General features: G+C 45.3%; 1 protein-coding gene across 3 annotated transcripts; it reads right to left on the bottom strand.

Moving 5' to 3' along the window:
- Positions 1 to 345: 345 nt before the first annotated feature.
- TMEM175 (transmembrane protein 175) lies at positions 346 to 24,689 on the bottom strand. Of its 3 annotated transcripts, XM_053295979.1 has the most exons (11): positions 24,598 to 24,689; positions 23,073 to 23,482; positions 19,958 to 19,996; positions 17,981 to 18,078; positions 16,643 to 16,694; positions 14,637 to 14,672; positions 10,615 to 10,698; positions 9,132 to 9,296; positions 7,666 to 7,744; positions 4,206 to 4,335; positions 346 to 1,867 (listed from the first exon to the last, which is right to left on the bottom strand). In XM_053295979.1, the coding sequence occupies exons 2-11, from the start codon at positions 23,226 to 23,228 to the stop codon at positions 1,213 to 1,215; spliced, it is 1,494 nt and encodes a 497-aa protein (XP_053151954.1). In that variant the 5' UTR covers positions 23,229 to 23,482; positions 24,598 to 24,689; the 3' UTR covers positions 346 to 1,212. The 3 variants fall into 3 exon arrangements, with proteins under 3 accessions (XP_053151954.1, XP_053151953.1, XP_053151955.1); XM_053295978.1 differs by lacking the exon at positions 24,598 to 24,689 and having other exon boundaries at positions 23,073 to 23,670; XM_053295980.1 differs by lacking the exons at positions 23,073 to 23,482; positions 24,598 to 24,689 and adding an exon at positions 20,570 to 20,715.
- Between the last annotated feature and the right edge of the window lie 893 nt (positions 24,690 to 25,582).

Below are 25,582 nucleotides of genomic sequence, written 5' to 3'. Positions count from 1 at the left end.
AATGAAAATTGATGCTTATAGCTTTGTGGACTATTTTCTATAATTTAGCCTCCTTAGTCTAACAGTATTTGTTTGTTATTTCTCTGTGTAAACCACCCTGAGCCATTTTTGGAAAGGCGGTATAGAAATCAATCAATCAATCAATCAATCAAATAAACAAAATATTGCTATGCTCATATGAGTTATTTAATAAGTACTCTCCTCTAGCTGGTTTTTGGCTCTCTATATGCTCAGTCTCCCCTTGCTCCAAGTGAGAGTGTTTCATTCTAAGTAGTTCAAAATATAATACTTCTAGTTCAGAAAACAGAGACCAAATTGCAACAAAAGAACAATACCTGACAGCAGTAACTGTAAACACAGCATTTTATTTAATTAAAAATAAAATTAGATATTCAACTCATTTTAAATTAACAAATGTATAAAACAAGGGATCAAAGAGCATTAAGGAAGCATCAGGTCTTCATTTGAATTTCATTATACAATATAGTGCATTACCCCTAAAACACACAATGATCAGTCAAGTACAGGTTACTGAAGCATCATAAGCCACTCAAATCACAAATGGCATTTTATTTTCATAGTAAAGTGCAGGGAACAAGAATGAACAGAACCTATACGAAAGCTGGCCCTTGTAATGCTTTTCAAGATGACACTACTGATTTTCTGAGAAGCATAATTGCTAGCTTTTCATGGAGAAGCTGCATCAAACAAAAGGTACCAACAGATCTTGTTTCAAGCTAACAGTAATATCCAGGAACCAAGGCCTAGATGACGGCATATCCCAGCTGAGCAGAACAGCCTTGGGAGAAAGGGACAAGAAGTCGGGAGAGGGAGGCTAATCACCTTTACTGGGTAGGACAACTGCCACCCTGACGTTGTTCAGCAACACACAGAGAGACAATTGTCCCCTCAAACTTCCTCCTCTTCCTGCATAACCATTCCCAGCCAAAAGAATGGAGACTGGCCAGCTGATAAAGTATCAGCTTAGCCTGACTGACCCTAAAGCCGGTCTGCAAGCAAAAGACGGCTCTGATGACTTCCTGTCCCTGGATTTGCATCTGAAGCCTTTATACAGGTAACACTGACGTTTCATGAACAAAGGGACCTAAGGTGATTCAAGGCTGAATATAACCAGCTGTGGCTTGGGATCAGGAAAGCAGATCTGTTCAGTTATACCAGTGCCACAGTATTCCAAGCAAAGTGCAGGGGAAACTATGACAGTGTTTCGGCAGGAGACAAACAGGCTTCCTCTTCTTCTGGCACATTGTTCCTTGGTCTGGACAGAGACTTGAACACCACCAAGCTAATTCTGACAAGGATGCGCAGCACCAGGAATGCAAATGGGATGATTATCTGCATGACATGAAAGATTGCTGTACTCAGCTCACTTAGAATGCATGTAAGGAAGAAGGTCGCAAGGCTAATGCAAGGGTAGAGAGCGAGTTTGGCGAACATAAAGGCATGTTCTTTGCCTCCATATCTAGCAAAAGGATGTAGTGTTTCCCGTTCATGGAACAGAGCAGCTGTCCATATGCTGAACTGAAAGATACTCGCAAAAAAAATGGTAACGCAGCTGACCTGGATGGCTTCAATTTCATTGTGCGACTTCTCTGCAAACTCACTGGTCAGCTGGTAAGCAAGCGGCAGACCCCCGATAAAAGCCAAGGAAAGGGTATTAAGGACACCCATCAGTCGCGTTGCTTTTGTCACATGGAGGAAGAGTGAATGGTGGACAAACCAGAGAAGGCCAATAGTCACAAAAGAGCCAAAGTAGGCGAGGAAATTTGGACCATAGTCACTCAAAGCCTTGATGAGATTCCCATGATATTTCTCTCTAAATTCTTTCGCATCAGGAACATTATCTTCACTGTTGGGAGGAAAAAGTAACCTTTAGGTTGCAACAGACAGACATTAGTTGATCTCTTACACTGACAGTCTATGGATTTTTGCATGTCATTTGAATGTTTAGAAATAAAGCTTCTTGAAGACAATGAGATCTTTCACAAAACCTCGCTGGGGAGGAAGGCAGGAGCAGCCTCTGCCCTCTCCTCTGCCGCACCATGCGCCCGCACAAGCAGTGGTACGGCAGAGGGAGATGATGGGAGCGGGAGGACTACCCACTCCCCACATCCCAGGGTGCCCCGGGGCACGAGTGCAGCAGCTGCTCTCGTTAGAGCACCCGCCGTGCTCGGCAAGGTCACTCCTTCCCCTGGCTCGCGGCTGGAAATGGTGGCAGACCGGCGGGGAGCAGTTTAACCAGGTTCCCATCAACACCAGATTCAAAGGTGGGGCTTAGTGCAGAGGCAGCACTGGGAACAACCTCGCTCTCAGCGCTTCACACATGTAGCCTAACCCAGGCTGGGCTGCCCTAGCCAGTGTTAGGCTGCGCATGTGAATATCCTTAATAATGAAGTAAAGAAGAGGGACTAAAGCACACTGGTACCGTTTTGGTTCCTTGGGAGGAGAAACTCCTCTTCAGAAATGACAGGGGATGACAAATCTGGGCCTTGTTTGGCAATGTAACAACTGAGGGCAGGGTTGTGTGTTTGCCATGATCCCATGAGACACAGAATGAGGGCTTTGGGTGAAAAGATGTTTCGTCTTTTTTTCCCTTTCCCTTTTTTTTTTTTTGGAAGAAGAAGCACGTTTCCAGTCTCTATAGCTACAAAGATGTGCTTGAAAGTATGCTTAGCAGGATCTCGAAAAAGAGACAAGTGGTTGAATAAGACTTCCAGCGGTTAAAGGGCAAGGCTTCCATGATCTGCACAACTCCTTACCCTTCCACAGCACTATCCTGCTAACTGGGCAAAGAGGCACCTTTTACCGTGGTGATTCTCTTTATTTAGCAGGGGGAGAGTAACTGGCCCTATTCACCCCCAGCACAGTACTTCCAGTGACTGTTGCTGGTGTGTGTCTTATGTTTCTTTTTAGATTGTGAGCCCTTTGGGGACAGGGAGCCATCTTATTTGTTTGTTATTTCTCTTTGTAAACCGCCCTGAGCCATTATTGGAAGGGCGGCATAGAAATTGAATAATAATAATAATAATAATCCAAACAGTAAGTTATGCAAAATATTTTTTTAAATGGCACAATTATATAAACTAAGAAAACATGCAAATTGTCTCAATTTGCAGGATTTATACCAGCCCCCAAATCCAGCTGTTAACATAGGTTATGGACTACCTGCCCACAAAATATTTAGTCTACTTTTTGAATGGGGGGAGGGGAGCTTATGAGGTCGCCATGCCTGTGTGTGTGCGTGTCCTCCTCTAATAACTTTTGGTTAATAACACCAAATTCACAGCATATAGGAGGAGGTCCTGGGGACCCCAACGGATTGGGGAAAATTTTTTTGCGGTGGGAGGGGGGATCCATAATCTTGTTTCAATATGGCAGGCCCTCGAAGTTAAAGCCACACTCCTTTGTAACCCATATGCTGACAATTGGCTACAAAGCAGATCGACAGAATATGTTAGGGGATCCTAGGTATGAGTCACCACGTTATAAGCAGCAGAACATAGGCTCCATTAGTTCTATTTCAAACAACTTGCTTAACTTTTTAGCATGCAGTTCATATAGTCCTGAGTAGGAACTAACAACACAAAGCAATGGTGAAAATTGCATGGTTTTGATGAATCAGGCATAGATATGCCCCACCGGGTTAGGCAAGTACAATTATACAGACACTGGTCTGTACAATTACTAATACAATTAATAATACACTAATACAACTGTACAGACATTGGTGGGGTCACTTATACACAAGAGACATTTTTAAACGTTCCAGATAATAACACTCATCCAATGGGAGGAGAGCTGGTCTTGTGGGTAGCAAGCATGATTTTTCCCCTTTCCTAAGCAGGGTCCACCTGGTTGCACATGAATGGGAGAGTACATGCGTGAGCACTGTAAGATATTCCCCTTTGGGGATGGAGCCGCTCTGAGAAGAGCATCTAAAGGTTCCAAATTCCCTCTCTGGCATCTCCAAGAGAGGGCTGAGAGAGATTCCTGCCTGCAACCTTGGAGAAGCCTCTGCCAGTCTGTGTAGACAATACCAAGCTAGATGGACCTATGGTCTGACTTGGTATATGGCAGCTTCCTATGTTCTCCCCCGCCCTCCACACACACACACTTTTTCTATTAGTATGGTTCTCTTAGGAACAATACTGAATGCAACTCTTACAGTAACATTGGGGAAGACTCACCATATATCCAGAATTAACAGAGTGGCTACAATTGCATAAACTCCATCACTGAAGGCTTCTACTCGTTCCTTACTAAGTGGTTCAGAGAGATAAAAAGTAAAAGACTCTAGAGGCATCTCCTCTTCTTGACCTGCAAGTCACAATGAGATAAAACAAAAACTTCACTGTTACCAGAGTGATAAGCCTGTAATCACTTTGTGTCATCCTCCCGAAACAAACAAAATCTTAATCGCCTGAATTATTTTACCATGCGTTTCATGCTTCCATTCTATTTCTACAGATAAGTTTGGCCGCGTACAAGGGGCCCCAGTTTCTTAAATGGTATTTTGGTCTTTGCTGCCGAAGCGGTCGATGTCGACACGGTCAATGTTGAAGCCGTTTCCAGCTTGATCGAGACTTTAGACTGCATAAATTTAGCAGGTCTCAGCATTGAAGGGGACTTCAAAGAAGTAGGCCGTTTTGGAAACAGAGCCTCCTCCATAAAGGCAACTTTTAAGCGTGCTGCCCGATTTTTCAAAGTCTGCTTGTTGAAACTACAGCAGACAGGACAACCGGTGGTATTATGAGCTTCCTCTAGGCAGAACAAACAAAGTTCATGGCCGTCGATTGAGGGGAGCTTTCTGCTGCACTCGCGGCACCTTTTAAAGGTGGGTTTTTCTCTAACCTTTCTCATGAGAGGCTAAGGTCCGTCCTAGCCCTACTGGAGATGCCAAAGAATAAATCTGGAACCTTCTCCATACAAAGTATGTGCTGCTCTACCCCCAAGCTATAGCCCCTCAGGTCCATATGTTAGAAAAAAACAGTAAGAGAAGGAGGACATAACAATATTCAACACCATTGATTACACAAATGCTGTCCAAAAAGGGCTTGTCATAATCGTACATACTTCAATATTAGCAAGGTTTATAGAACTAGTGATGGAGGGTGGGAGGGTAAGTAACCATGATTTTTCAAAGGTTTTCAAATACTTTTCCTTCAGGGATAAAAAGAAAGACATATTTGTCCTCAAATAACTACCAGAATGCCTTGATTTTCCACAGTTTGTCTATACACAAATCCAGACCTAGTATGTGTGTTCTCCAACCCAAGGTCTGTTACATTGTTCTGATAACCAAGCCAAGGCAGAAAGCCATCCTGGTATTTGGACCAGGCCTGGCCAATCCAGAGGCTTCCCACTACATGCTTAATAGGTAAAGTGTGCCGTCAAGTCGATTTCAACTCCTGGCACCCACAGAGCCCTTTGGTTTTCTTTTGGTAGAATACAGGAGGGGTTTTCCATTGCCTACTCCTAAGCAGTATGAGATGATGCCTTTCACAATATTCCTATATTGCTGCTGCCCAATATAGTACCAGTGGGGATTCGAACTGGCAACCTTCTGCTTGTTGGTCAAGCATTTCCCTGCTGCGTCATTAATACCAGATCATAATCTCACAAATCCTTACTCTCTTTGGCATATAAAGTGAATTCCAAGGCCAGAACATACAGCATTCTAGGTGTATAATCTAGATTCTCAACTCAGCCATGGGGGTTTCTGGATGAAATACCAGAATTGTTGACATAATGTTCATTATTTTTATCACTAATAAAAATAACCACCACCCCAAAAAGACAATTTCAGGTCAACGGGGGCCACCGGGAGCTCTCCGGAGCTCATTTCCAGGTAGCCCTCATTACTGGATAACGTTCCTTGAAATGAACATTATCCAGCAGCGAGGACTGCCTGGAAATGAGCTCCAGAGAGCTGCCCAAAATTGGTTTTGGGGGGTGCCTAGGGATGGGGGTGGGGATGAGGGGGCAACCCCCTTAACAACGGCTGGTCCAGAAAACTGCACACAAATAATGTACTGGTCCATGACTCCAAAAACATTGAGGAACACTGGTCTAGATTCTCAACTCAGCTATGCGGGTTTCTGGATGAAATACCAGAATTGCTGACATAATGTTTATTATTATTATTATTTAATAAACTTTGTTAGCTGCCCCATAACAAATTGTTCTCTAAGAGGCTCACAACACAGGGTTAAAACATACAATAAAAACACATAACACATCAAATCAGAACAGACAAAAAGGGAGAAAAGAAAACAATACAAAGCAGTTTAAAAACTCCTCATAAAATTAGCTAAAAATCAAATCAAATTTGAAAACCAGAATTTATAAGGCCCCGATGAACAAAAAAGTCTTTATCAGGCATCTAAAAGAACAAAGTGATAAAGCCATGCAAACCTTACTGGGGAGGCTATTCCATAGTAAAAGGGTCGGGTAGTGTCATATTAGGCAAGGGGATACTGATCTTGTCTGATGCTCTTTGGTCCAGTTACTAAGAAGAATATGAATATGAAGAATATATATATACCGCTTTTCTTGGGACTAACCCCAGACTCTCTGTTGGAATTGGGTTTAGTGAATGCAAAGAAAATGGTTCGCCAGAGACTGGAAGACACTGAACTGCAGAACGAGATGGCTTGTTTGCCTGAGTTCTATAAACCCTTAAAGACCAAGTTAGGGTTTCTTCCTGCATCATATCTATTTACCATTACTTTTGGGGCCTTTTCGAGAGCCAGATTTAATGCTTTGCCATCTGCTTTGCTAGTTGGGAGAGATCAACATCTACCCTTGGAGGCCCAGATGTGTCTTTGTGGCGGAACTGAAACCATTGCCCACATTTTACTAAATTGCAGGCTTTACCACGATATTAGACAGTGATTGAGTTGTCCGCTATTGATCAGACTGACAGGACAATCCAAGGATTGTCTTGTTAAATTTTTACTCTCTGACACTGATCCATTTATTTCTTATACAGTAGCCAAATTTTGTTATGTATCTACAAGAATGAGTAGCTCTCTGTCTAGTGTGAAGGGAGGCTCGGACTGTTTATAATTTAGTTGAGGAACAGTTGTATTTTATTTCACTCTGTTTCATTAATGATGTATGGTATGTTTTGTTTATGTTTTGGTCAATCACAGTAAATATAATAAAGTAAAGTATATACCACTTTTCAACAAAAGTTCCCAAAGTGGTTTACATAGCTATAAATAAATAAATAAAATGGCTCTCTGTCCCCAAAGGGCACACAATCTAAAACGGAAACATAAGATAGACACCAGCAACAGCCCCTGGAAAAATGTTGTGATGGGGATGAATAGGGCCAGTTGCTCTCCCCCTGCTAAATAAAGAGAATAACCACTTTTAAAAGGTGTCTCTTTGTTCAGTTAGCAGGGGACCTGAGAAAGAGAGCATTTCCACGCCTGGAAATAAATGTCAAGAAGGTCTGAAAAGTCCCCCATCATCCCATGGAGAGCTGCTGCCAGTAAATGTAGACAATACTGAGCTCGCTGGATCAAGCATCTAACTCAGTACATATGAAGATATACAGGTCCAGGTCCAGTTCTTGATCATTATGAATCACCGCTTGCTATACAGAATTATTTGATGAAATGCATCTCAAAGTCTACTCACCGAGAACCTTGCTTTTAAACCATTTGGTTAAGTGGCCGAGATGTGGGAAAAATATAACGAGCCCTAGGAACACGTATGACTGTAAAGAAATAAAAGACCATTTATTGCACAGCAATCTCTTATATTTTTGCAATCAGGCTGCAGTATGTGAACAAGGATAAATGTCACTTTGCTATATTAACTACATACCAAGGGTGGTACAGCTAAGAGTTCCAGCAACCTGGCTCCTAATACATAAATTGGCAAAAGGGGCTCTCAGAGAAAAAACAGCTCTAAATGTCTGTACTTTGGAGATTAAACTTTTCCACTAGTGCTGCGTCATGAGAAACACACAAGAACTTCTGTTAATTATCATTTGTATGCATATATCTATGCCCTTTGATCTCTTGTTCATTATAATACAAACTCTAACCCTAGGAGAAAGCAGTCACCTGTTTAACCAGGAACACCCATTAAACAAAGTGCTTTCAAATGTGCTGCATAGAACGGTGCAGGGACTTCCTGCCATGGTGCAAATGTGGGTAGTTTGGACAGCATTTTTATATCTCAGCCAGTGGAGAATCTCAGGACAATTTGCACCTTTAGTTGCTCTTTCTAAGTGTGTCTCCTCTCCAGTAAATGGTTCCTCTCCTCTACGGTTCTGCATTTGCAGGATTCCTGCTTCTGCTGGATAGTGCCTCCGAAGGCCTGTTTCCATGAGTATGAACCCTAAAAGAGCTGGGGCTGGAAGCCTCTGGCTCTGATGCTGTGTACAAATAAAACTGCAAAAAGAAGTGTCCGTCCCTTCTCCCCCCACCCCAACCCCCATGCTTCAGGCAGGCTCTCGGTTTTGTTTTCCAGTATGTTTATCTGCTCAAACATATTTGCGGCTTTATATCTGTTTTAGCTTTTTTCACTGCTGCTTAAGCTCTGAAAACTGCTCCAGGGTGGTGATGGCTTCATGACTGACACAAAGACTGGCCAATCAGAACTGAGCAAATCTGGCTTCTGTTTCAAACCAGAAAAATAGATTTCCCGCAAGCCCAATCCGGATGATAAGAGAGTAGTCAAGTCAAGTCAAGTTTTATTTACAGTCCTAGACCAAACAAAGATAGGATAGTATGTATGACAGAAGTTTGCATCCACAGTGGGCTCACTACTGAAAGTACATCTGGAAACAGCCAGCAACAGTTTATGTAGCAATGGCCAGTCAGATTAAAGGGCAATCAGTTTATTTGCTTTCTGGGCAATGGTGATGCTCCTAACAATCCCAGAAACATGTCCCATGTCTGGGGATTCCTAAGAACATCAGTAGCATGGGCTGAGAAACAGGATCTTGTGGCATGACATCTCACCATTCCAACAGGCATAGGGTGGTGGATGTATTCAATATGCCGGCTTAGTATTTCAGCCCCTCGGAAGCACACTAGTGTGCCCTGGCACATAATCTGAGGATTGATGCTCCACTGTAAGGTAGTTTAACTTACCAATGGGATGAAGAAAAATGAGAAGATGGCAGCAAAAAAGCTAAGCGTTGGTCCTCTTAGAATAATCTTCAGGATATGAGATTTATAAAATGCCTGGTTATCAGACACCTGTATTTGGTGATTAAGTAAATATGGATGGTGGAAGCTGTACAATACAATCATTGCCTGCAAGACAAGGGAAATGTTTTATCAGTACAGGAGATTTAGGAGCTATTCAGCGATAATGACAAACCATTGTTTGTTGTTACAATAAGGAGACTCAGGCTTGTGCACCCTTTCCTCTCCTCAATCCTTGGGTTCAAGGATGAGTTTTCGGAGCTCACATTTTCTGAATCAAGTAGGTCAAAATATGCCAAGATTGACTGTTCGGACATCACGACCAATCTTGGCATATCCTAACCAAGAAAGAAAGTAGGCACTCGTGTGAGGATAGAAGTAGCTTCAATTGAGGTTCTGCACAACATCTGAACCCATCCTAAAAACATGTGTGGACAGCAATTCTGACAGTCTGCCTCCTGAGCACATCCACCCCCATGGTTCATTCATGCTTGCAATTTCATCACAAAGTGATTCCCAATCTCTGCTTGCCAATCTGCACAATGAAGAGAGGTGACTGCTGGCCTGGTGTTGACCACACAGGCTGCTTGAAAGAAGTGTTCCAAGCCCACAGTCCTGCAGGGCATCGATTGTGTTTGCATGCAGCACAAGGGCTGTACAGAAAGGTGGGAAGCAGCTATAGGAACAAAGACTAAACGTCTGCAGATTCAGCAAAGTGTTACAGGATTTATTCACATTACCTTCCTAATGAAGGAATGCATGTGCTAAGAGTCTGCACTTCCATGAGCACTGCAAGAATAAGCCAGTGCTGCAAATCCCTACTACCCGTATTGCCTTTACTGAAGCTGGTGCATGGGAACCTGCTTCTTCCACTGGCAATTCAAGGTAGGAGAGAAATACTTTAAACCAAGCCTGATTAACTTTGGCCTCCCAGCTGTTTTTGGACTAAAACTCCCATAATCCCCAGACTCAATGGCCAATAGCCACTGAGGATTATGGGAATTGTAGGCCAACATCTGCAGGAGGGTTGAATATGTGAGATGTGAGAGGTGAGAGCCAGCGTGGTATAGTGGTTAGAGTGCTGGACTAGGACCGGGAAGACCCGAGTTCAAATCCCCATTCAGCCATGAAACTAGCTGGGTGACTCTGGGCCAGTCACTTCTCTCTCAGCCTAACAGGGTTGATGTGAAAGAGAAACTCAAGTATGTAGTACACCGCTCTGGGCTCCTTGGAGGAAGAGCGGGATATAAATGTAAACATAATAATAATAATAATAATAATAATGTGCTCCCTCATAAGGAAGACAAGACAATGTGTGCATCAGCCCACAATCCTTGCCATCTTCTAACACCAACACCAGCTTTTCTATGAACAGTACAGGGGATGAAAACCGAATTTCAAATACTTAAGTGAAAAGCAACTGCACCTGGATGAGGCCAATTATAACAGAACAGCTACTAAACATGAAAATGCCAAATGACACATCTGGAAAGGAGGCCATCAAGGAGAACTGCAAGACAAAACATTAGACCAATTACAGGATTCATAAGACATTAAAGGGAAAATCAAATGAAATGCTTGTTCATACCTGACTTTTAAAGTAGTTATATTTTAATAGCTCTACCTTTGAGTCACTCTTGATGTTCAGTTGCACTAAATTAAAAAAATGGTAAAACTCTGCAGGTTGTTTCAAAAGGCTGCAAGAAGCTCTAAAAGCTTTTCTTTTTGGAAAAGGAATTAAAAAAATAATGCTGAATTTCCTATAGCCCTTTAATGATCAAGTGTCTGTTTACAGCATCCTAGAATGGACCAAGAGATTAGAAATTTGATTTATGAAACAGCATATTATGCTGAAAAGCTATTAGAAAACACTGATATAACACAATTTGAAAACAGATGAAATTGCCTCATGTTTTCAAGCAGAGCTCAATTTCAAGCTTGAGTGAGAAAATGCAGACAACTAGAGTTGTCAGTTCTCATAGTGAGAAGCGAAAAGGAAACAAAGTAGACACAAGATACTAAAACAAATCATCCCATTAGGGCTAAAAGATGACAGTTAACACAATCGTTCATTTTAAAAAGGCTTTTGCTCCTTCACTAGGGCAACAGGTCAACCTGGCTCATACACAACTCATGCAGAAATTGAGGACACAACGCCGAAGCGCCCCTCCTGGAGCCCAGACTAGGCATTTGCAAACGTGTTTGAAACCGAACTGGTTCGGTTCAAAGGCTCAGGGTGGAGCCGAACGAACTCCTCCGGCCCGTCCAGTGGGGTTTGTGAACGGGGGGGAAATTATTTTAGATTTTTTTTTAAACTTACCCCCTCTGAGGAGGGGGCTTCTCCAAGGTGGTGATGGTGGGTCTGCGGAGGTTCCCCTTCCCCATGCCAGGCTCCCTTGTTTCCAAAACCGACCCGTTTGGCCATTTTGGAGGCCACTACACCTGCTCCATGGACCTCACACAGAGGCCCATTGCACAGGTGCGGTGGTTGGCCAAATGGGCCAGTTTGGGAAGAATGGGGAGCCAGCAGGGGGAGGGGGAACCTCCATGGACCCACCTCGCTTCAGAGAAACCCCCAGAGCGGGTAAGTTTTAAAAAATCTAATTCCCCCCCCCATTCGCGAGCCCCCCACTGCTGGATCGGACCGGGGGGTGGGTTCCAAGGGGGTGCTGGACCAAACTGGCCCAGTCTGGTTTGAGTCCTTTTCAGACTTGAACCGAACTGGACAAGCTGGTTCTGTGCACACCCCCAGCCCATACACATTACAGCCCTATTGCTCCACTCCATCTGGAGATGCTACTCTGGCTGAAACGAGCAGTTTCAACAGAGCCCCTGGCCAGGCACTGCAAGCCAACAATACCAGAGGTCCCACGAGGGAAGCTGTTGGTACTGCTCTGACCAGTCACAAAACTTTCTGGCTAGGAACAGTGACGTTTTAGAGGTTGTTCCAATGCTGTTATTTTTTAACCGCCATGGATGCCTGTGGTAGGTCAGGTATCAGCTGTGTACACTGGAAAGGCAGAATGCACCAGCACAACACACAGGGTGTGTATGCAATGGGTGTCTGATGGAACATGCCTCATGTCATATAAAATGTCTGTCTATAAAATGTAGGGCCTTATTTGCACTGAACTTCCAAGTCATGCCTACTCACTAAGCGTGAGGGGTCAACAACAACAAAACCCTTCAGATCTTCAGATACAGGCCTTGAGGCGAGTCTCACGATTGGTGAGACTCGCCACAATGAGGTCTGCAGGGATTGCGGGCTCAGCCTGCTCTCCCCGCAGACGAGCACTGCTACAGCCCTGGGAGGCCAGCTCGGCTGCCCAGACAACTGCTGGCTCTGTCACAGGGCCGGAGGGAGCTGCAGGGATTCGGGGCTGTGCGGCCCCCGGAAGTTCTAGGATGCCCTGCGCAAGCACGCGGGGCATGCTGGAGAGACCCCCGAGCCCAGGAGGCTGCTTGCAGCCTCATGGCCGGGGGTCTCCTTGTGTGTTGCCGCGGTGCGGAGCTGTGCCACGGCAATATAAGACCACAAAACCCGGATTAGCGGAGCACTCGCTCCACTAACCTGGGCTAAGGGGAGGGGTAGGTAAGCGTGTGGCCCGCTTTGGGGAAACCGGGCTTGCCTGCGAGCCCAGTGGTTCCCACGATCCCTGGACAGCGGGCTAAGCTCCCTTAGCCCACTTTCCATGGATTGTGAGAATCGCCTCCTTGTATCTCCGGAGCTCAGTTGATTGAGGTCATTAGTCATTATGTAGTTCGCAGTGATATTTATACTGAACCTAGAAGAAAATCCACTGATGATAGAGTTAAAATAATTTCTTTTCTGTCTGAGATCAATATGTTACAATTAGAGTTGGCAAGGCTTACTGTAGTCGCACAGAAGAACATTATGTACTGTAACAAATGTTGTAAACTGTAAAAATGTGCATATGTAATCAGATGCGTTTTTCAACATATGGAGTGTTTTACTCTCTTACTGCGTTCAATGAACCAAAAGATGACTTCTTTGGGCCTCGATCAGTCCGCCCTGCTCACGCAAAGTTTGGAGACAGCTAGGAAGTCCATCAAACAGAGAATTGAGGATATTGAGAGACAGACAGACATGGCAAGGGTACCTGATTTTCAGTGCCAAGAATCAGTTAGGTATTGCTTGGCCCCAGCACCCTATCTTACTGCCCTGGAGGTGCCCCCTCTTAGAAAAGCTTTCACCTTGGCAAGATGTAATGCCTTGCCTTCAGCCCTTTTAGAGGGACGATACAGAGGGATCCCCTATGGGGAGAGGCTTTGCCCATGCGGCGAGGGTCAAGTTGAAACAGTTACCCATGTACTATTGGAATGCCTGCTCTACAGAGACCTGCGCCGGGATTTCATTCACCCTCTGACAGTCAAATTCCCAGGTCTCGATCTACCTCAGATGACTGCCAGGCTCCTGGAAGGAAGTAATTCCTCTTCCACTAGACAGGTAGCCAAATTTTGCAGTGCAGCCCTTCGCTTTCGGAAGAGCCTAAAAATGGACAAATAAATGACACAATGCCAGAGCAATTTGTACTCGTATCTCGGCTAGTTGTAGCTGGGCATGTGGGGATAGGTATTGCCAGCTTAAAAGTAGCTAATTCAATGCTAACACTTTATAGAGCCCCTGAATTGTATATCTCCTCCCAGATTGGGAGCTGAGCTGTGTTTGGAGTTGTAATTGTTCAAAAAGCAGGAATAAGCTGCCCTTTTATTTTAATCTATTTCACTAGTATTTTACTAGCATTTTCAGTGACTCTGTGCTGAGCAGGACCCCATAGAATGCTGATTATCCCCTCTTTTAAATTTGTTCTAATTTTATACTGCTTTTTGACTGAAACAAAGTGTTTGGCTGAGTCCTTTTTAGCTTACATGCATTTTATCTATTCCGTTTGTGTTTTATATCATGTTTTAAAATTTTGTATTTTTAGATTCCCTCCCCCTCAGTCTTAATGCTACATCAATTTTAATCTCCGTAATACTGCAACACTTTCCTCATATTGCATTTACTGTATAGTATTACTGTTTTACAACTTGTGCTGGTCAACGACCGTAATAAAGATTATTATTATTATTACTCTCTTACTTCAGGCATAGTTTTTATTTGATCTTCAGTTTTTATTTACTCATAGTGTGAAGAAGTCTTTCAGTAATGTAACTGATTAAACAATCAGTTTCACTGACTGACTGACAAACTTAAAAGTGAAAACATCACAGTTAATTATAACACCACTTAAATCTTCTAAGCAAACCAGCTCGGAAGGGCAGTATAAAAATCAATCAAACAAACAAACAAACAAACAAAACCAATCTTGCCTGCCTCAAGGTGATGCAAACTCCATTTGAAGAATTATAGCCTTGAACTTTTAATGCAGCACTTCCCCAAATCACTGAAACAGCAACACTGAGCACAAAAGAAGCAGTACTTACCGAATATGGCAAGAAGGTGATGATCATCATACATGCCTAGAAGTGGGAAGAAAGAATTCAGCGCATGAAAAGAAATTGCTTCCGGTGCATGTTAACACAATTAAGTGTCCTTTTGCCTAGAACATGGTGCAAGGTGGTGTGGTGTTTTTGGTTAATCCATTCCTGGATCCTGGCCAGCTTTTGAATGGGGCTTTAGTTACCTGTCTTCCAGTCTAGGAGTAGAGGTGGGGCTAACAAACAGCCAGCAGCAAGAACCAGCCAGCAGCATGTACTTGCCTCTCTGCACATGTTATCGATTTTATTAAACTACTAATATTCCTGATGATTCTACTTCACTGCCTGGTCCTTGTGTGCCACAAATCTTCTTCCGGATTCTACAGGTGGCTCCTTCCTGCCCACACTAGGGTAGCACCAGCTTCTGGGAGAGATGGTGCTGGCATGGGAAGGAGTCACAACATGTCCTGCGGCTTCCAGCGTAACCTTTGAGGTACTACAGCAGCTCCCATAGTGAGAAGCAGAAAGGAAATAAAAACACACAGATTGCCAAGGGACATCTCTGGGGTCAGGGGACAAGTTTATTCTTCTTCTATGTAACCTGCCTGAAACTTTCCTCTGAAAAGCAGTATAAAAATAGTAGAAGAAGAGCCCTCAGGCTAGGCAGAATGACACCGAATCACAGTGAAAGTCAGAGGTGCAGCTAGGTAATTTTGGAGCCTGGACCTAAAGGCCTTTGGAGTAACTCCCCACCCGCCCAGCACCATCCCCCCACCCAACTGCAAATTAAGCATCATGCACCTACAAACATACACAATGACACATGCAGAATTTTTAACATGTGGGTTCTTGAGGGCACAAACAGCAACTGAACTCACAAGAATGTAAGAATATAAAACTGGTATATTTATGCAAATATGCATTAGCAGAAACATTTCGACACGCAACTTAACATATTCCCATTCCACACATTTCTTTCCCCACTCCCTGCTCTGTCTCTAAAGCAGAGGTCACGCCCAGCACAGCACGGGCCGGAGGCATGGCGCAGCGACCACACCAGCCAAGATTGGGGCCCCCCAGGGTAGTGTTCCCTCTAAAAGGGATTCCCAGATGTTGTTGATTACAACTCCCAGAATCCCCAGCCAAAGGCCATTGCAGCTAGGGATGCCAGGAATTGTAATGATCAACATCTGGGAGTCCCTGTTACAGAGAACACTGCCCCAGGGGGTGTGGAGGCCCTGGAAGTCTGAGGGAGAGACTGTCTCTGGTGAAAGCAAAAAGAAATACTAACCTGGGTGCTTGCAGCCCTATGCAAAAGTACTCATTCCTAAGTCTGATCGACATCCATTGGCTTTCCAGTTACCTCTGCATAAAAGGTTGTAGCTTCAGGCCATTTTCCGAAGTGATGGTTAAATTGGTTTCTTAGGTCAGACAGACGTCAACAGCTTTAGGGCACAATTCAGCCAGGAGTTCTCCCACACAAGCTCCACTTAAATGAACAAGTGTTTTGCTGCCATAAGAGTAATGCTCTGGTGTAACTCAGTGGGGCTTGCATAGGAGAACTTCCCCCAAACTGTACCATATGTGTGCACTATGTACTCCGCTCATTGGAAGAACTCCCAGTATCCAATAATGGCTTTGGATTGTCATATTTGGCATGCTTACATTGAATAACAAAGGTGAAAGACTTTACAATATATCTTAGTTTCTCACTTCCTCACTTATATCACACTTGGTGACACAGACCCCAATAGTAATAGGAAATAAAATGTACTGCAAGATTATTTAACTGCATTACAGCCAACCTAGAGTATTCTGTTTGTGAAACACCAGTATATAAGGATTTTTAACAAGGACAGTAGACCATCAGAAATGGTTCCATTTTAGCATTAAGGTTATTATCCAGGACAGGCAAGATCCAAGACTGGAAATATCTAGCCACCTTTAGTTACACCAGTGGATTTTTTGTTTTGTTTTTCCAGATTTGTAATTTTATTTTAAATGAGACTCACCAAGTTTAGAAGGGCAAGCACATCATCTATGAGTTCAATCACTTGAAAAAGTCTGCAAGAGAGAAAAAGAAGCCACTGGCAACCCTGACTGGTGAAATGAGCATAGAAAGCTTTAACTGACAAATATTAAGGATGTGCAAATTGATTCAGGTACAAATCGATTTGTACCCGAATCTAGCTGATTTGGGTGATTTGGAGACAAAACAAATCACCCGTATGGTCCATTGGCTAGATTCGGGTACAAATCAAATCACATCTGATTCGATTCGAATAGATTCAAGATTCAGATCCCTCCCATTAATTCCTCCAGATTCCCAGCTTTCATTTTAAGAAAAAGCTAAGCTCTAGCCCTTGTAGAAGTAGAGTTATGGAGCAAAATGTGTGGTCACTATTTTTCAAGTGTTTGTATTCTTTGGTGTATAAGAACTTTCCCTCAATGAATCCCTACGAAGATTCATTACACACTTTCATTTCTTCTATTCATTTTGATTGTCTTTTCAACAGTGCCAACTGTCAGCTGCCATTCAATTTGTGCCCAAAACAAATCACCCCTGATTTATTTTGTATCCAAATCTACCCCCTACCAAATCACCCCAGATTGGATTAGTATTGGCTTTGATTAGATTCGGACCTATTTGGACCGAATCCGGACACATGGAGGACACATGGCAGCTGACAGTTGGCACTGTCCAATGATAGTCAAAATGAATAGAAGAAACAAAGGCATATAATGAATCCTCATAGGGATTCATTATGAGGAAAAGTTATTATACACCAAAGAATCCAAACACTTGAAAAATAATGACACACATTTTGCTCCATCACTCCACTTCAACAAGGGTTAGAGCTTAGCTTTAAAAAAAGAAAGCAAGCAAGCTGGGGATCCATGTTAGGGTTAGGGTATGGCAACTTCAAATCCCCATTGTTTCCTGTGGCGGAAATGTTCAAAATCAGTAAAAACTAAAAAAATCATTAAAAATCAACCATGTGTCCCACTGGCTTGAAGTTTGGGTGGTAGGTTGCACCCATTTGGTCCAAATCGGTCCGAATCCGAATCAAATCAGAACAAATACTAATCGAATCTGGGGTGATTTGGTGGGGAGTAGATTTGGATACAAAACAAATCAGGGGTGATTTGTTTGGGGCACAAATCAAATTTTAAAAAATCAATTTGTGCACAATCCCTAACAAATATGCCAACCAAATACGCAGTTCTTAAGACCAGTAACAATAGCTGACATGCTGCAAAGCAAAACACCAGAGTTTCCAACCCACTGGGCAGTGTTCCCTCTAAAGCGTATTAAAAGTTTGTATACCTTTTAAAGACATTTAGCATACCTGACATGAGCTGCCCAAGCAACCGTTACTATTAAAAAAGTCATCAGATAAACAGCAATTTTGGTGGCTAGGAGTTGCTGAACACTTTCATTGAATTTCTGAAATAAAGCACAGCATTTGTCAAATAATTGCCTGTCATTTATAACAGAAGTTATTGAAACATTATATTCTGAGATTCCTTTTAATACAAGCAGACACAAAGCAAACCCACACTGCAAAGTTGCCTTAAGGGGGCAACATCCCTGCTGTAAATGAAACAAACAAAATACACAAACTAAGCTAGCCCAAGAACACATCCAGCCATGGACACTTGGTAATATCCTAAGTATTTCATTCTTTTTTTCTGAACTACTGTCTTCATCTTTGCAGTTCCACAAGAAATGTTGCCACTGTTCCAATTATATGGCTTCACACTCTGCTCAGTACAGTATTATCGGTCTACTTGTGCATCATAGGGCATAACTACACACCCACCGGTTCTCTGATTCTTCCTCCTGTCATTACCCCACACTTTATTTTATCATATGAAGCATCTATGGGTGGCTTCTGTTTAACACTTGCCTTTCCGGCGGCTCAAAACCACCCTTCCCCTCCCAAGCTGCTTTTCTTCCAGAGAAACAAAAGATTCAGTTTTTGACCTAAAGCCACCTGTAGCTGTCTCACATGATGATTTAGGGGAGAGAGAAAAAGTCCAGAAGTAAGAGGGAAGAATATCAGAAGTACATCTAACATGCTGTTCCACCAAGACAGTACAACTCTGAGGGAACAATGACCCAATACACATTCAGTTTCCAAAACGCAAAAGCTATCTTTAAGCTTTTGATGAAGAGTATTTTCCCTGCTCAGCCTTCTCTCCATTAATGAGCTGCTCCAAGGATTTTTTTTTTTTTTAACAGCTTGAAAGTGGTCTGGCAGGAAATGGATGATATGATGCTATTAGATGAATCCTTTGTACTGTATTAGGTAGATAGCAGCCTATGGCCTAAGCTGGAAGTACCAACTTCTTCCAGATGGGCAAGAGACACATCACTGAGATATCCAGCAGTCTGGCTGGGAGCTTCCAGGCTGAAGAATCCTTTCAACACAAGGCGATAGTATGCCCCTGAGGTCTTAGTTTAGTACGATGCCTCATGTGCTGCTTTTGGGTTGGCAGTACTGCTCTCCAAACCACTCAGGAAAGTGGTAAGACTAGGTCAAAAGCAGTGTACAAGGTACCGTGTTCCTTCCAACCTGGAAGATGAGTGAGAAATAAGAGGACACTCTAGGAAGGTGTACTTTACTGTCAGGCCTGGGGAACAGTGATGGCCCCCATCAACCGTAAGTGGAGTCAACTGTTTATTGGGCCCGTGTGAGGCTTTGGAAGCTGAATACTCTGCACAATCCCCCTGACACCATGTAGAGGCTGTCATTCTCACCGTGCAGTACTGCACATTGCCTAACGCGGTGGGCGGGGAAGCTTCTTTAAGGGAAATGGAGCCCTCTTGAGTCCCTGCTCCTCTTGGAAGGTTTGCACAGAGTGCTGGGAAGTGCAGCCCTTCCCAGAGCTTTCCCTCGTGGGATCTGAAGAGAAGGCTCTGCCTCTCTTAAAAGGCCCTCCCAGCACTGAGAAATGTACAGAGGTCAGCACAATGGAAAATGGCTCTCACAGTGAAGGTTCTTTGCCCAAGTGGCCTGTGCTTGAAAAATAGTGAAGGTCACTGCCCTAGGAGGCCTGCCAGAGCAGAAGAGCAACTCACTTCCCACCTATGAAAAAGGAAGGGTGGGATCAGGATGTGGCTTGTAAGCACCTGTTGGCCATCCTTTGCTTAAACAGCAAACTGAACCTGAACTTGAGCTGAGTGCTTTAATTTCTTTTAATATTCAATGCTATATGCCCCACTGTACTGAAACAGTCATAATGGAAATTCGAATGCCATGTAAGTTATTAAACTGAGTAACAAGAATCAAGTTGCTCATTTCATACAAAACACACAGTACCTGATCTGGCTGTATCTTTGTATGGGCCACAGGCAAAATCTGCAATAGAGAAGTCGCGCAGTTAAAGCAATACGTGTGTTCTACCTCGTGTACAAAATCTTTTTTTTAAAAAGCAGCTGTGGTGTTGGGTGTGGCATTAACCCTCTGTGGGGTTGCAGCACTGGGGAGGGGAGATAATCCTTTCTCTCCAAGCTATTTTCCCAGTGGAAAGCCACAAACACCACACAGCTTCAGGGTTTGTGTGATTAAACTGGGGGGAACAGTACAGGCATGATGGGCTACGTAGCCTCTTCCAATGCAGCAGCCTTGATCCGGTTCAACTCTCAGCTGCTTTTAAGTAAAGAAAAACACATCAGGAGATCGGATCATGGTTCCCCTGTGTCACATCTAGTTTGGCCATTATTGCAAAATAGAGCTACAAATGGAGCACAGACAGCAACTATTGTGAATTACTACCCCAGAGCTCTAACTAGCCTTTGGATTTTTCCCACTGAGGTAAAAAAAAAGGGGGGGGGGCTGTCATAACAAATGTTTGCGTTATTAAGAATACTTTAAAAAAAATTAAGATAAGAGCATATAATAAAAATAAAGAAATCATGTACAGTAACTCACTTTTCTAATATGCATAGTTGTCCAGCTGGCACACATTTAATCTATGTCCCACCCCAGATGAAGGGCAGGATACAAACATTATAGAATATACACACTTCTCCGGACAAAAAAAAAAAAAAGGACAGATCTCTGCTTGCTCCTCAGAATTTACATTCACAGGTAGTGGAGTGGGCCGTGGGATAAAGGGTGAAGGTGGCCCCCCGGCCCTCTTCATCTCCTCCCACCCCCACCCATGTCTTTGGTGAAGAAAAACTGTGAGGAGTTAATGAAAATCAAAACATCTCGGCATGGCCTCTTTCTCCTTCGCAAATAAGATCACACACTCCCCATGAACATAGGCACTTCCACACACTTGTGCAGAAGCATTCCCCTGGCTCAGAAACATTTGTTAACATATATGCCAGCTACAATCACCTCATATATTCATTCAGCATCACCAATACTTCTGTCTTTCCAGTTCACCTGTTTACTCTGTCTGTCTGTCAGTCACATTCACACCTAGTGAAATTTTTCCACAAGAAACGGAGTCCCAGATTTCACCCCATGATTTAGAGGTAAATTGAACCCAGTTGATAAGGCATGTTTGGAGAGGGGGAGCAGGGAAAAGTAGTAATATTCGTAGTATATTAGGGATGAAAGTATGGCTTTCACTGTCATTTTTAACAGGATTCAAAAATGGTCCCTAAGCTCCTTTCATTGAAGATTTGTTCAGCTCTGTCTCAGCTTAGGGAGGGAAGGAGAGTGAGGCAGAATCAAGCAATCAATCCATCCTTCCTTCCCTCCTCACTCACTCCCTCCTCCTCCTCTCTCATGACTGGCTGGCTGATGCTCAACAACATTTGAGCATATATGAGCCCCTGGTGGCGCAGTGGTAAAACTGCCTCCCTGTAACCAGAAGGTTACAAGTTCGATCCTGACCAGGGGCTCAAGGTTGACTCAGCCTTCCATCCTTCTGAGGTTGGTAAAATGAGTACCCAGAAATGTTGGGGGCAATATGCTAAATCATTGTAAACCGCTTAGAGAGCTTCCAGCTATAGAGCGGTATACAAATGTAAGTGCTATTGCTATTGCTATTTCCCTTGCTGTTGAGCTTGTCAATCAGGCTGAGGGAGAAGAGGGCTGAGCCTGAACACTAAGCAGCCCACCAGAAGCAGAGGAGGGGGGATGCTGCCTGACACTCCTCCCCCCTCCTGTCTTGGAGAGAGGACTTGTCATGTCTCACTTGAAACCAAAACAAGTTCACTGACCAGGAACCAGCGGTGTGCCAGAGAACTGGAGAGCAAACAGAGAGTGAACTGTCACTCAGTCGGCAGGCCCCCTCTTCCTCAGGGGCCCAGGGACATGTGTCTGCCCCCCACCCCAGTTTAATTACAGCTGAGAAAGACACCAAGAAGGTAAAGGTAAAGAAGGCAGAAGCAAGACCAACAAGGGAACATATTCCTGGATAAAACAAGGATTCCTATCTGGTTTAGTGTCTGTGACTACAGAATCACCAGCGGCCCTCCAGATGTTACCGAACTACAATTCCCATCACCCCCAGCTACAACTTATTGTGGCTGGGATGATGGGAACTGTAGTTCAGCAACATCTGGAGGGTCGCAGGTTGGGGAAGCCTAGAACAATTGACACAAAATACAACTCTGGGCCGACTTGGCCTATATGTCTAATGGCCTCCCCTATTACAAGATAAGGGACAACATACATGTCCTGCTCCCCCTCCCGATATATCATTTTGCTTCTTCTAATTGAATATGGTGGGAGGATTTCAGTTGAACCACCCCCACGCACGTGATTTTGATACTGCTTTAATGCAGTGTTTAAACTGCATGTGAGGGAGTGGTCCAGACAGTCTGCTTCCCATGCGATTAGGAGCAACAGTGCATCAGGAGGGAAAAGCAAGACTTGTGCATTCATATCCCTTTTCACACTGTACACAGAGCCAATCGGGCATATCATCCGAACCAGCCCACGGGTATTCGTGTGATGTGGCATAAGAGGGCTGTTTTGTGGCTAGTACTGAGATTCCCCATAAAGGAGTGGCCCATGTTCTTATTCGAGTCAGGTATTTAATCTTAAAGAAAAAGGCCAATTTCTTGAAGCAGGAAGCTTTGCTCTTTAACCTCAGATGTACAAGGGCAACACAACACTGCCACTTTAGTCAGTGGTGAGGAACTGGTGCTCAGCATATGCTCAGAGGCACTCTACACATTCCTGTCACTTTAAACCATCGGTCCCCAATCACCCGTGTTGTCATGAGGATTATCACTTTAAAAAAAATAACGACAGAGGCAGCTTTGGCAGTGCATGAGAGGCAGAAATCCAACAGGTGTCGGTTACTTCACTACCACATGCCAGGAGCAAAACTCTTTGTATTGCATAAAGCAGCAGCAGCACCACTGTTGCAGTCACGAGGAAGCGATTTACCCACCGAACCTGCGGCTGCATGTAGAAAAGCAGGAGAGCAGCGCCCCCTCGCCCTGCCTTAGAACGGCCTCCAACTCACCATGACGGTGGCGATGATGGAGAGCAGCGCGTCGCTATAGGCCAGGAGCCGCTGCGAGGCCTGAGTGCCGCCACCCAGCTCCCCCCGGGCTCGATTGCGTCCCAGCGGTGGAGTGACCGCGGCGCCGGTGACGGCGGCATCCCTTGCCTCAGCCATCCTCCTCCTCGGAAGCACATGAGCAGCAGCAGGGGAACGCGCAGCGGCGTGACGCTATGCCCGGTGCTCCACTCCGAGGAGGGTTTCAGCCGCCTGCCTCCTGCAGCCAGCTCCGCCTTCGGCCGGGTCAGACCCGCCCAGCCCCCGCAAGGAGGGGCTTCCGCAGAGCGGGGCGTGTGGCGCGGCGACAGCGAGAAAGTGGTCCGGATCCAGGAAACGTTCGAGAGGAATTGTGACGCAGGGGAGGCAGGAATCTAGGAGAGAGCGAGCGAGCCAGGCGATTATTACTTAGGCGGCCTCATTTCTCTTTGGAATGCAGCCAGACTGTGCTTTCCCCGAGCCCAGACTTTGCAACGATCCTCACTGTTTATTGGCTATCTAGAAGCGCCACCTCCCCTGCAAAGCAAATATGACCACTGACTCGGAGGCTGTGAGAAGACAGCCCACCACGCTCCCACTGAGGCATGTTATGTCTGAACCCAAGCACTTCATAAGCCTCTGGCTCATTCCAGGCAAGACTGCCCTCTTTGCCATCAGGGCCAATGGCTGCAAGGCAGGCTGCTGGGGTTGGTAGTGTCCAGGTCCTTGCTGGGAGTCCCACCAAGAGGGCATACCTTTGGCTTAGTTAGGTTACTTCCAACAAACCGAGATGCAAGGTAGTTTGCAGTGCCAACTTCAGGTTCCCTCCATATCTCAGGCTGGTCAAACCTCAGGCTCCACCTTACGTGTAAACCCAGCCAAAGTCACAAGCTACCACTGTTGGTACTTGCCCAAGTCTTCCTTCACAAACATTTCCCCTCATCCTCTCTAATAAAACGCTTGGTGTCCGTCCGTGGACGGACACCAAGCGTGCGTTCGTGCCTCGACTGTTCTGCGCGTGCGCGGAGCTCACGCTCAGAACAGTCCAAGGGAGACAAGACCGCCAGCACCCGGCGGCCATCTTGGGCGGCCAGAAGTGGCCGCCCGAAGAAGCCGGATAAGCGGCGGCGGGGGACACTGGCCGAGGCGGCGGCAAAGCTGCCGCCTCGGCCAGAGGACGCGGCGCGGCCAAGGCGGCGGCGGAGCCATGGCCGCGCCGCGGAAGCCGGGTGGGGGGAGGCGGCGGCGGCGGAGGAAGCCGGCCGAGGTGGCCGAGCCGCCGCCGAGGCCTGGCGGCGCCGCCGCAGCCGGGCGGCTTGGGGCCCTTGCCTGGCCGGGGAGACCGGCCGCGGCATAGAGGCTGGTGGCGGCGCCGCCACAGCCGATATCCACCTTCCCGCCCTCCCAGCTGCCCGACTTACCCTTCCCCGCACCCCCCCCAAAGGAATAAGGGCCTCCGCGGCCGCCGGAACTGCCCTCCCGCCCTCCCAGCTGCCCGAGCCCTACTCACCCGAGTCAGCCTGCAAGAGCCGGGCGAAGTGCAAGCATGTTTTCAAAAGGTCCAGAGAGGAGCTCGCGGACAGAGCTCCTCTCTGTGCTAAGTCTCTTCCTCTCTGGACCTTTTGAAAACATGCTTGCACTTCGCCCGGCTCTTGCGGGCTGACTCGGGTGAGTAGGGCTCGGGCAGCTGGGAGGGCGGGAGGGCAGTTCCGGTGGCCACGGAGGCCCTTATTCCTTTGGGGGGGGTGCGGGGAAGGGTAAGTCGGGCAGCTGGGAGGGCGGGAGGATGGTTATCGGCCCCTTCCCTTCCTAGCGCCCGTTATTCAACGGGCTAAAATTTACTTGTTCATTATAAACTTGCATCCTTCTCAATTGCGTCTCTCTCTCTCTTTCCAAGAACTTACATTTCCAAATCTCATAATGTTACAAAGCTACTGAAAATAACACATACTTCAAGGTCTTCTTTGCCTCCTTTTTGGATGGAGTTTGCAGCACTAAGGTTTATTATATGTGTTAAATACCCCATTGGATTGTGGGTTAGGGGGGTAGTTGGCACATGGGGTGTCACTAATCCCCACCACCTGCAAGGCAGTGGAATACTCAATTAACGGTGGATGACATCATCACAAACGATGCCACTGTGTCCCTATAACTGTACCCAATTTGGTACACATGTGCACGGGCACTCATGCACCTGGGTGATCTCATACATTTACTTTCCTTAAATAAAATAGCCAAAAAAAATCAGGTGTGTGTATAAATTGGCCTAGTGGCTCCTGCACAAACCCTGATTTCTCCTGCTTGCTCTGCCAGTCATTCCTCTCTCTTCAGTCTGCCACTTGCTACCCAGGTTTAAGAGGTATAGTCCTTGAATTCCAAGAGCCTTCACAGACTGTAAGCAGCAGATGCAAGCTCTCCGTTTCCATCTATGCATAGGTGGCACTGTGTGTGTGTGTGTGTGTGAGAGAGAGAGAGAGAGAGAGAGAGAGAAGCAT

The sequence above is a fragment of the Hemicordylus capensis genome, chromosome 2 (genome assembly GCF_027244095.1).
Source record: "Hemicordylus capensis ecotype Gifberg chromosome 2, rHemCap1.1.pri, whole genome shotgun sequence".
NCBI lineage: Eukaryota > Metazoa > Chordata > Lepidosauria > Squamata > Cordylidae > Hemicordylus > Hemicordylus capensis.
Note: the sequence above shows the minus strand (reverse complement) of the source record. Positions and strands in the feature narration are given on the sequence as shown.